The 13,157-nt window shown below is 38.2% G+C and overlaps 1 protein-coding gene across 2 annotated transcripts in view; it reads right to left on the bottom strand.

Annotated features, from left to right (window-relative positions):
* The window catches only part of LOC139301041 (astrotactin-2-like), a 241,614-nt gene that overhangs the window by 130,466 nt on the left and 97,991 nt on the right, over positions 1–13,157 (bottom strand). For both annotated transcript variants that reach the window (XM_070924304.1, XM_070924303.1), the window contains 2 exons: positions 3,074–3,181; positions 25–171 (listed from right to left, as the gene is read on the bottom strand). In XM_070924304.1, the coding sequence (XP_070780405.1) occupies positions 25–171; positions 3,074–3,181 (255 nt within the window). The remainder of the gene's footprint in view (positions 1–24; positions 172–3,073; positions 3,182–13,157) is intronic.

The raw sequence follows: 13,157 nt of genomic DNA, 5'->3' as shown, positions 1-13,157 counted from the left end.
CAAGTTCGAATGTGTTGCACTTACCGTCCGCGACAAAATGCTCAGGCACATGGAGGGTAACCTTGACCGTGAGAGGGCAGGAATCCTGCGTAGCGTAGACAATGGCAATGACACATGTGCTGATGGTAATCAAAGTCAGGGTGACCTTATTTAGAGGACTGTGTGGATGGCCTAGAGGTAGAGAAAGAGAAAAAGGTAAAGGTGAACAGTTTGACAGAAGCCCTTTTGTTTCGATTAGGGTGTCAGAGAGATGACTGTATTCGAACATCCTTGTCAGGTAGTGATAGCCTCCTACTTTTGCGCACAGGAACATAATACACACAGACTTTAGCACCATGATTTGTTGAAAGTACAGCCTCTAAGACTCTCTCAATCCTTGAAAATGTAGTTCATTGTACTCCTGATTTATGAATCTAACCCAGGTTCAAGTTTGGACTGAGTAAGTAAAGGATGACTTAAGAGTGCCCAAGCTTCTGCAGAACAGCCCAGAATCATTTGCCTGCATGATATATGATCTTATTGCCACTGACAGGGTTATAGATTAGTTGTTTTGGTTGCCCTTTGGCTGTCAGGGCTCCCATTTCCAAGCCAGGATATAGGAAATGAAATTAGCTGCTTAACCTCTGTCTACTGATATTTATCATGCGAGAGAAGTCGGCATGTTGAAAGGAGGCTTAGTGGTATGTGATAGGGATAAGGTGCTGCTTTGGAGACACTGTTTTAACTAGATTTTTTTCAAAATGCATTGGTCCTGTTGAACCTCTTGAAAATGTACTCCTGTAGTTTTTTTTTTATTTTATCCAAACCTGGAAAATATCACACAATGTCCCAGAATCTGCAGGCTATAGAAAATGTGTGAAGAGTTTCTAGGAAGAAAGCTGCCCCCTGCACTTTGCAGGTTTGTTGCAGAGGTCAATAGTAACAGTAGGCCTATTGTTCTTTTCGTTTCCTTGTTGTAAGCAGTGGAACTGAGGTGGTAGAAAAACAGAACCATGCACGATTTCAGATGTATTCCTTTTTATTTGTGATTTTAATAATGCCAGATTCAATGTGCAAATGGATTGAATTGAACGTTAATACTACTGATTTTAATCACTATTTCCCCAATAATCATCTTTATTCCCAGTGACAGGAGAGTCCAGTGAATCCCTTCAGTAAGTTTAGAAGTAGAAGTAGGAGTAAGAGATGCAGCTCAAAGTCAAAACCAGGGAGACAAAGTTAGGATAATGAATCCACCTATACTGACTCACATGTCACAATATCGTGGAGGGACAGGAACAACAGCTGTCTACAGTAATAGTGGCAGAGTGGCTAGCTAATCCCCCTGAGGTGTGCGTGGTGCCACTGGGCATGTGAAGGGGTCCCTCAATTACTATAAAAGCCTACTGAGTAGATAAAAGCATGTACACTCACGATGGCAGACTTACTTTATGGCCACAAAACAAACACCTAGTCTATGCATTCATACACACACAGAAACACAGACAACAGACATGTAGACAAAAGTGAATGTAAAGCAACAAACAAAGAGCAACCCTAAACAAACGTATACACTTAAAGCTTTAGTTTAACTTAAAATGTATTCCTTTTTTCTTCTTCCTTTTATTTACTTCCCTCTGCACCTCTTCTTCCTTTTTACACAGGCTGTAACTTTAACACAGATCACAGCCATGGGTTTTATGTCTCTCCCAGTCATGTGCCCATGTGCTTTTCTAATAAAATCTGTGAGAGCTGGACCCTTTCTTTTTTTTATGAACAATAAACCATTTTCTGTGATTAATTGCATATCTAAAATTCCACAACAAATACACTGTCACTACATCTCTATGTATGCAATTCAGAACTAAATGAATTAAAGCCTATAAATCAAATTTGAGAGCCCCGCCTATGTTCATAAACCCTGGTTTACAATCCTTATCCTGATTCTACGAAAGGTTGCATTTAAACTATAAGATGAACTTGAATAACTAACATTTTTGTAATACCTACAATACCTTATACATAGGCTAAATATCAATGTCCAAAAATCCATCCATCCATTTATTTTTCAAACTGCTTATCTTGTTTGGGGTCTGTGAGTGCAACAATTATTACTATTGTTTTGGTTTTCTATCTTTTTGTCCACCTCTGCACATCCCCTGTACAACAACCACAGAACAGAATTACCTCAGAATTTCATTTTATTCATTCATCTTTACTGTGTTTAGAAGTTGCCACTTGTTCACTCTTTGGGTTTGCCACAACTGATTGAAAATATTGTCCTATGAATGGTCTAGAATAATCCTAAACTGAGCAAAGACTACTAAGTGCTGCCTGAGAGGCATAACTCAGGGCAACAAATTGTCCTATTTCTGTATTACGGTAACCAAAAACGACTTGCCACTAGTGATCTATAATATTATAATAATAAGATTGATATCTAAGGCATGACTTTCTCTAACACAATGCTATGTGATAGTGAACTGTAGGCATGGGACATAATACGTACACACTGATTTCCATCATTTTCCAATCACTACAAGTGCACACGCAGACTATTTCTCTGTGTTTCATATTCTCAGGGTCATTCACTCACAAACACACAAATGCAAAATCCACCTACAGTATTCACTATCACATATCACTATGTGGGAAGAGAAGTTAAAATCAAGCTTCCCATCAAAGTAATTTGACACAGCTTTGTTCATCACTGAGCCTCCATTTACATCAGCTCATATATCTGCTTTGAGTGTCATTCAGCTGTGCCATGGAGCAGCGCTTTAAACCCCACCGGGAATGTGCGAGACTCCTTCCTACTTCCAGCTACGCTGACAATTCCAGAAATGTCTAGCCTCATTTCACTCATATATACGTTACCTTTATTATTACATTATTCCCCCTCATATTCAGCCAGCATTAGGTTATAATATATTTGTTTTCAAAATGTTTTATTGTACTTTATTCCTTTTTTACTTTATTGCCCTCTCAGCAGTCGGCAGTGGATAATCGGGTTCCCCGCTGTGCAAGTTAATGTGTTTAAAATGTAGCCCATTTATAATAATATACAAAGAAGGACACCTGCATTCCCTCTCACCTTTGCTGCGCCTTCGTCCTCTGTGCTGCTCTGTGTAAAACTTCATCTGGCTGTCATCTTCAGGCTCTGACCCTGACTCCCCTTGAGGACCAAATACACCTCCAGCTGCTGGCAGTGAGAAGATAAGAGGAAAAAAGTGGAAAGAAATCCAAGGAGAATCAATCAATCGACAGTTATGGTATTTTAGGATAAAATTATGCTGAAAAAAAGTTTTTCAGGTAATCACTTAGAAACTTAGACAAGTCACAGGGCAGAGAAATGTCTTATTGTGAGAACTATATGAACAAGGCTGTATGATGTTATTCAACATCGGTTCATTGTGTAGAAGAATATCTGCCCTGTCTTTCCACCTGTATGCAAAACATTCTCATCAGTTTATTGTTGTCATTTCAATTTACTGATTCATTTAAGTTTTATGGAAATACAGCATCCATGTCAGATGGTAATGGCAATGAAAATGACAAATTGATCTCATTCAAGTATCATTATGTGCAAGTATCATTTTGTAGAACTGAAAGTATTTCTCCTCCTCCTGTTTACAGTTCCGTAACTGCTTCATGGAGATGATTAAAACCTGACTGAACTAAATCGTATAAAACTGAATTGAAGTGAACGGTTGATTGCAGTATTTTAATCCATTACTTGTATTATTGGCATTCTTGATTGCAACCATTCTCATTTTTCCAATGGAAGAAGCTCTGTTGTTTTTGGAAGCATCTCTTTCCCTTTAGACCCATTTCCTATGGTGTTCTCCAGGGGTCAATTATAGATCCTTTACAGTACTTTTACTTACACACATCATATGTTTCCACTGCTGATGATACTCTGCTTTATGTTCTGAAGTACAATAATAATAGACACTAGCCTCATATTTAAGCCTGTGTATTGGACATTAAGTGAAAACTTTGATTCTTTTATCAGACTTCTGAACTTTGTTTTTTTTAAACTGCGTCCCAAATTTCCATTTGCTTGCTTTGACCTTTTCTTTGACTGCCTAATGACTAACAATGAATTAGAAACCTAGGTTTGGGTTAAAATGATGCTACGGTTAGGGAATGGGGAATGAGCGGTGGTCCTAACATTACTGGCTAATTTCTAACCAGTCATATGTAGTCCTCAAACAAACAAACAAACAAAAAAATCCTTCTTAATGTGGTTGCTGTATACCTGCCAATGTGGTTATAATCAACTCCTATTGTAGTCAGTAAGATTTTCCACTTCTCTCCAGCCTCTCCTGTCCCTCCTTGTCTGATCTGTTGGCCAATGTTGGTGATTTGTCCATCATTACTGAGTCTCTGGAGCTCAATTTGCTAATCAAATTGGGTCACATCCCTAGAGTGTGTGCATGTGTGCCTGTGTGCCTGTGTGTGCATGTCAGTGTAAGTCAGGGTGAGAGCGAGGCTGTGAGAGTTAAGAGGCTTTGTTTGTCCTGCCTTGCCACTGCAACATCAAAACACAAACCCTGCTAAATGCACACGGGCTGCCACAAAGTGATAATTGCTAGGGATTTGCAAAGTGTTAAGCCTCTGATGTGTAAATAAGTAATCTAAAATAACCTGACATGTGCGGACAGCTTCAAACTGCATTCTAAACCTGATATAAAAGGTCCAGCAGAGAGTTTCTGTTAAATATGTTTATTACTGTAAATCACACATTTTGTCAGCATTGTTATATGTATCCTAAATCACACCCTAATGCTAATAACATCTAATTTCCTCATGGTTGTACATATGTTTTGCTTGTATAATCCTGAGGATCACAGTGATTACACTTCCTAATCTCCCAGAGTGGAAAAGGGATAATGGACAGAAAGAAAATCAATGCTTTTCTCTTGCTGGATATGAAGGAGCATCTGAGAAGAAATGCTTCACCTGTTGACAGCAAATGAAAACAAAGAAAATGTACAATAGGGCATCAATACCCTGATCCATATGATATGCGAGGACAGTTGATGATGGGTCAAACATTTAATTTACTCTTCTGTAAGAGAAGAAAGCTTTACCCTCACAGGGATTATTATAAGTCATGGCTTGTAAGTGCTGGAGTTGAAAAGGTCTTGGTAATTGTGTCTTTCATGGTACATGATAATAAAAATGCAGGAGGGTAATTAAGGTAAAATAACATAGAATAACGTGACCCCATGTCTCTCGATAAATCTGTCCTATTCGTCTCACTCAACAAAGAACTTTTTTACTTCAAAGTTGTCTCTTTAGAGCATTCTTAAGTGTAAATCTTAGAAGTTTAACAAATATGGGCCCAGGGCTCATTTTTATGCAGCACTTCCTAACAAAAGAATGTCACAAAATACTCTCAAAACTAACAAGTCACAAATTGTTCTCATTAGGAGGGACAAGTTAGAAAGACTGGGCACTAAAAAATAATAACTTCTTTCTAAAAATGAATGGATGGTAGAGCGCATTCACAGGATTCAAGCAATTGATTGATCCAGGGATATAACATTGTGTGAAAAGTGGCTTGGATGAGAGCTCAATAATCTAATGTTTGACTATGTTCTCTAAGAGCAAAATCTGTATAAAAACCTAAGATGACATTATCAACTTCCAGATGAAGTCAATGTCATAAAAACTAATAGGCAACCAATATAGAAGGCAGGGATTGTTTTGGTCCTAGTAAAGGTCAAGCTGCAGTGTTCTAAAGTAATTGTAGATGAGAAATGATTTCTTATTAAAGTAAACTTTTAGAAATGTTTTAAGTTGGTACACTCACACAGAGGGAAATAAATAAATAATAAAAAAGGTTGTTTTTAGCTTGTAGCTAAGGACACTCTTTAAATACAAGAAGGTAAAGGGATCCTGACGGGGTACATGAGGGACTCTTTGTCAGCCTGTTTTTATTCACCTTAAATTCTCCTCTTTTCTGAACCTCATACCGTCCTTATTAAAAGTATTTTATTGCCGACGATAGAGCGACTTATTTTCTCTTCCTTGTTCACTGGCCACAGCCATAGAGCATTGCAGGTAAAATTCCCTCTTTTACTCGCTTCATAAACATTATGTCATAACTCATGAAAATTTGCCTGCACCATAAAGATTTTAGACATGATTAAAAGTTATATTAAGTCTGCGTAAAAAGTGTGTACAGAAAGCTGTAGTCATTCTCTTGGTCTGGTGCACTTAAACAGGTTGAGAGTTGGATTTGGACTGTGAGGGTCTGGCGGTATTTTGTGAAGTGAGTGAAGCCAAGGCAATGTGGTGTAAAATTGGTTCTGAATTTATGCATCGTGTTAGAACATGCCCAGAGAGGTGGCAAATGGAGACAAAGACAGGCTGAGAAAGAGACAGAAACAGAGTCGAGCAAATATATCAAAAAAAGGAGCACGACAGGTCCACAGATCAGCCTAAAAATGTTACCCTCTGCTACATATACTATGGTTTTTCATAACAAAAAAATATTCCATTCTATTTTTTGGGAAGATTGAAAATTGTCACTTGTCTAATCTGTTCCCATATTTACAAATACTAAATGTTTTAGTCATAATGGTGACACAGATCTCATGATATCGTACTCTTATGTGACATAATAACAATCTTTGTATATCACTCTTCAGAGTTATAAGTTACGTGACTAAGTGCTTTGAAATGTAAAATGAAAACAGCAGGGTTAAAAGATAAATGGCATCATAAAGAGTATCTTTAAGTAGTGGATAGAGAGAACAAAAGACATCACAAATGAGAAAGAAATATAATAACTGTAAAAAAGAGTTTTAGAAGGTGTGACACTTCAGTTGTTTTTTCATGCTTGAGATTCTTATTAGCAAAGACCTGGTCACCCTTAGTAACAACAGACGTTTTTCAAAAAGGGGTCCCACTTGATCACCTGAGGCTGCACTCAAGTATAGGGGACCGACATATCTGAGATGTAACTGGGGGCATCAATAAAATCGATCCTTAACCTGCAGCTAGTGAAGAGAGGCAAGGATGTACTGTAATAGGATCCCTGTAGTCTAACTGTGATGAAATAAATGTGTGGATTACGTTTTCAGTCAGGGAAACAACACAAATGACATGTGTTCCTTAACCCTAAACCTAAAAAGTCCTGTGATGAAATGAGGACTAGCTGTAATGTCTTCGCTTTGAAAAAACATCCTCCACTCTGGAGATCTTAAGCACAAAAAGGTTAACACCAAAAATAGAAGTACACTGCTGTAGTAGTACACACAGGTCATGTACCATTTATGCTCTCAACCTTACACACATGAAAGCACAGCACAAATTAGCCCTCCATTAAATTTGCACTCGCAACCTGCGTCAGATTAGCGTCTGATTTACGAAGGCATGAACTAATTACACAATCAAAGATTCAGACTGCCTTCTAACTGCTGTCTAGGAGTGATCATATTGTAGCGATGCTGAAATAGAATTACTCATTAACGAGGTAAGATATCTGAAAACATTTACTATGGCTGCAATTTCAAGGCATAGAAATAATAAGTGCTGCTGGAATAGATACATGAACTTCTTAAGGTAATGAAAAAGAATGACTAAAGGAGGATGTACAAAGTAAAAGACAGGTTGTATAAAGAACCCACCAAAATGTAAATGGGTTATCAAGAGAGAGCAATTGCCACAATTTCGAGTTTAATAACTACACAGTCACAACTCTCTGTTCCCTCTTTGTTTGACATTACAAAATGGTCAGTTATCTGTCTGTGTCTTTTGATTTTGAACAAATTCAGTGCAACTCCTTTGGTGATGTGTTCACCTCTTGTCTGCTGTCATTGACATCCAGCCAGTTACATTTCCTTATTCCCTTCAAAATGTTCCTTTAAAAAGCCTTTGTAAATTTGTACATTTCCGTTAGTTGCAGAGACACCCAGAAACTGTATGAAGCTTGGTGAATCCAGAGGAATATAAAGTCAACAACACTCACATATTTCTGTCATTTGCATGATCCCCCCTCAAATACATATGCATAAAGGATAGAGTAACATTTCGCTGATCGCACAGAAGGTATGTTGACAGACAGTGTGTGTATGTGTGATCCAGATGACAAGTGAATTGTGCTTCCAGGCTAGGGCACAGGTTTGATAAATAACACACACAAGAATACATCTGAAACAAGGTACAAAAGTCTTTGGAAATCTGGCCCTGGGTCTTTCCTATTTCACTGCTTTACTTTCTTTCTCCACTACATTTCTTCCTCTCTCAGTCCATTTTCTTTTGTCTTGATCTTGCTTTTTTTCTCCCTCAGCGGGAATACCTTCAATAGTCCCATAAAAAAAACTCTCAGAACAGTGAGGCTAAACTCCACCATGTCGGTACTACAAATTTCAATTACTGGGGCGTACCAATCTCACTTTTACAGTCCCTTCCACAGTCCTGAAGTCTATTAGATAATTTCATAGTCCTCTAGGTGTTTTTCACATTCTCATCTGTCAATCTGCTTTCCCTCCATCTCCATCACTCTAATTTCACTCCCAAAAAGAAATCTTCTTTATCTACAATGAAATATAAAATGCCATAGGTGTAATAATTACTTCTCATTTACTTTCAATCAACACTTTGGAATGGTGCAATACTTTCTTGAAATGATAAATTATTCATTACAGTCTCCTCACAGTCACACCTATATTGGCTTCTTCATTTCGATAAGGCAAAGGAACCCGCTGTCATCATTAACATTCTTCCTCAAAGATGACAACAGTGCGTTTTGCTGTGCAAAAATGCATATGCTCTCAGACTATAAAATCACACCTCGCCTCACAGTGTTGTGCAGGATACAAATAACAAATGCAGACAAAAAGGGAGGCATATCACTTAGTCACAGAGAGGATTGGATCCAGTTTTCACTGTGCCATAACGTGGAATAAATAAGCATGCCGTTTTAATTCAAATGCTAAAAATAAGAATATTACGAAGAAATACAAAAGAAACAAATAAGTACAAAATACCTGATTGTAGAGAAAAATGTTCTTTTAGCAGACCAGGAATTTGATAATTTATATTTAAATGTAATGCAAGATATGAGTGTGAGATATTGAGAAGTTTTTAATCAGTTATTACTTGACATTATTTCTAAAAGTCAATGTACGTTTTACTATGCTCGTATTTTCACTTACTGACTATTAATATGTGAATGTATAAGTTGATTAATAGAGAAATGAGCCCACAGAGAGAGGAGACAGTAAAAGTTAGAGGGAGCACATCAATAAAAATAAGACATCAACAGAGAAAAGGAAAAGAAGAAAACAGCTATACACGAAAGCTTTGCAGACAGAAGGAGAATGAGATGTCACAATTATAGACTGAAGCATGAATGATGTGATTTGGTGTTAAAGGGCTTTAAAGGGGGAAGTAAGACAGTGTGACTGTTATACAGGAAAGGAACACACTCATACATGAGTTAGAGAGAGTCCACAGGAGAGCGAGAGAGAGAGAGAGAGAGAGAGAGAGAGAGATGACTGTTTTCCAACCATCCTGTAATGAGAATGATTAATAGTTATGGGAAAGCACGGCGGTGAGGTGATGAGTTCAATCTGAATAGTAAAAGCTAATCATCTTCTGCATAGGAGGAGGGCACATCATACTCTGGTGGTATTATGATAAACTGTATTTTACACCAGCACAAAAAAACAGCTCACACCAGCAAACCTAATGGACCTTATCTACTCCTAAAAACTATGGAGTAAGATTGAGAGCGAAAAGATTGCATTAAACTCCAATGCTCTTCACATTACCACAAATGTCATACCACAGTGTACTACTGAGTATAAATACTTATTTCACTTCAAATCTGAAGACAGTACCTTGATTTCTACTGTAACTACTCCAGGGAGCCTATTGGTGTGGCAAAAAGAGGCATCCTAGACTAACAGGACAATGATCCATACATTTGGTGATACCCTGCCACAACAACCTAAATCTCAAAAGTAATGGTGAGTGGAAGTAATGGATGCATTATCATGGCAGTCTATAGCTCAGTTTTTCTAGGGGCTGTTGATCAGAGACAGACCTAAAAATAAAATGAAAAATAAAAAGTATATTCTATGTAGATGACTTGGTGCTCTCACAGTCAGTTGTGGAGACATATGTGGGCCCAGGTAGTGAATCCAAAGGGATCCTGATCATGACTTCCAATGAAAAGAAGAAAAAATACTACCTTAACGACTACATCACTTTATGGTAGTGCTGTGTTTGCAAATATATTAATGAACGTTGTCCTAGGCCTGACATTATGACATCAGATAATTCCACCTTTAAAATTAATCTAACACTACTAATCAATTAATAGATTAGTCAATTGTCTGCAATAATTATGATTATAGATTAATAATTTAAGTATTTTTTAAACAAATGTGTAAAAAAAAAAATCACTAGTTCTAACTTTGCAAATGTTAATATTTTCATGTTTTCTTAGTCTTCTATGATAGTAAATAGAATATCTTTTGGTTTCAGACAGTTGGTCGTACAAATATAGACATCTGAATATGTCACCTTGGGTTCTGGGAAATTGGTAAATGAATCAATTCATCAAGGAATAATGAACAAATTCAACATTAATGAAAAGAATAGTTAGTGGCAGTCCTGCATTATTGACTGTACTACCACACACAGGTTAGAAGACATTTTGTGCCATAAAATTCACAGCTGTCAAAGAATTTGTCTCTCAGACGTATTTGGCAAAATATTATTACAGCTGACTGCACAGAATGGTACACAAGGTAATCAGCTGTGGGTAGAGCGTGGGAAAGAGGGAAAACAAGCAGGGCGGGAGCAAGGTCACGAACCACGGTAAAAAAACATAGAGCCAAAATCACATTCACTGGTCAAGCTTGTGCTCGTGCATATTAGAAATTTGTATGCAGTGTCAACCAATGTACAGAGACATCATACACTTCATATTACATATGATTTATATTCAGTGTAAATTAATATACAGATGCATAAGAAGCCAAACAAACACATGGAGCAACTATATACACAGAAGGTGAATTATGTGGTGGGAGCCTGTCTGGTTGGTAACTCTACAGAAGTGCCAGAGAGTATGGCAGTGCAAAGAAGGCTGAAATTAATAGTGTATGGATTGTACAATAAATTATATAGACAGGTTAGCTACAGAACAGCACCCACTGAGTTGAGCTGCCAGGACACAAAATCCTCCTCAAAAACACACCTGGGCAGATGTTTGACGATACAGGTGCCTGAACCTGCACAATTATTGCTCATTATGTATAATGTTTAAACAATACATCATGTGGACGCATTGCATTTTACAGTGCCTTTATGATTTCAGCTCCTTGGACCGACTTCATTTCAACTGTGGCAATCCTACCAGCCAAATAATATTTCTAAACTTTTAGAAATGAAAATGAAAAAAAGTGCAGCTGTTCCAGAATAACACCTATACTCATGTAATTATACAAACATGCGGATATATATATATATATGTATATCCATGTCTGTTTTTAAAACTGCCGGTATGTTTGTTGACAGGTGGCTTGTGCGTTAGGATGCTCTTGTGTTCACAAATACTGTATGTGCATGAGTCTGTTCCCTCATTTACCATCTGCATGTGACTAAAGCTCTCATAACTTTGTATTGTGATAGCTCTCAGTGACTTTTGTGACTCTCTGAGCAAGACGAACTGCCTTGACTTATGGCTGCTAGACTTGCAGCAAAATGTCAGCGTGTGTGTGTGTGTGTTGCACAGTGTATATGCTTTTGTATGTGCATACTCATGCTGCATGGGTGCCTGGGTACATATGTCTGTGACAATGTGTTTGTGAGTAAATTAAGCTGACAGCAACACCAGTCCCCACATGGCTCAGCAACTGGTAATCACATTAAAGTACAGCTGCATTCAGCAGTCAGGCTTTCTGACACCAGCAAGCTAAATATTTCCAACTCAAGCTCAACACAAACTGACATCTACATCCATACGAAAGTATGTAAATTTGCCATTCATAATGCACAAGACAGCGTCTGAGAGGCACCAAGGGCAAATTTGAGTCGTATTCATTGAGTTGTATTTGTGGAAAAATATATTAAAAATGTATGTGAGTGGATATGAATACAAGTATGCAACTTTCCTGCATCCATGAAAATGCTGACTTAAAATTTAGATCATGATTATTAAGAATATGTGTTGTATACGTTCCACACCTGCGAGTTTGATGCATGTTAGAATGGTTTGAGAAATGGGGGCTCTATTCTGGTTAAACTGGGAGCGAGTACAAACACAAGCGCAGGCTGTAGGGGTCAGGAATAGGGGGGAAGGCCTGAGGCGTTCCATCCAGCGATGTTGTGACAAGCACAGGGATTCAACATTGTAAACCAGGAAATCAAAGAGAGAGGAGGAAATCCAGGAGGTAGAACGTGTGATTTACTTTCTGCTTTCTGTCCGTCTCAGACTGTGTGCAGAAACTGCATTTTGGTACAGGATGCCCACAGGTATGTCACTGTGGTCTAGCTCTCCTTGTCTCTAACTGTCTCTCACTCATTTCTCTCTCATGTCTCCCACTGTCCTGTTTGCTTATCCAAAGTAATCCCAATCAATACTGTTTTACTCTGCCGTTGCACATTGTATTTTTAAAAGCTCTGCACACGCACACACACAATCCTATTATGCATAAACAACCTAGGCACGCTGAAAAGTTATTACAGAGGGCATCACAATATAAGCCCTGCCGACACATTTTACAACCTAAATTTATGAGTTGCTACCTGATATACGGGAGAGAAAGGACTTGAAAAGGTGGGAAGCTTAACAAGGCACCACTTGGCTCTTGTACTCAAGTGCGCTCAGTGTTTGTACACTCACCTCTATATTTTTTATTTTGTCTCCCCTGCATCGAGAGCAAACCTGCCAATTTGGAGCTAATAAGCAAATGGTAAAGTGTGAGGAGACCACTCCGGGATTTTGGATCAGTGATTGCTGGAAAGGTGTGACAGGCTGTTATGGGTAATTTCAGATGCAGTGGCCCTTGGCACCCAGCTGTATGTTGTTTTCCCACCTTTTATCAACCAGCTTGTGGAGTTGTAAAGCCATGGAGGGTGGCATAGGATGGCAGCTGCCACCCAAAAACAAGTGTTGCTTTGCCACTGCAGCTTTTTCAGGATGAAAA

Source organism: Enoplosus armatus, chromosome 18 (genome assembly GCF_043641665.1).
Source record: "Enoplosus armatus isolate fEnoArm2 chromosome 18, fEnoArm2.hap1, whole genome shotgun sequence".
Taxonomy (NCBI): domain Eukaryota; kingdom Metazoa; phylum Chordata; class Actinopteri; order Centrarchiformes; family Enoplosidae; genus Enoplosus; species Enoplosus armatus.
Note: the sequence above shows the minus strand (reverse complement) of the source record. Positions and strands in the feature narration are given on the sequence as shown.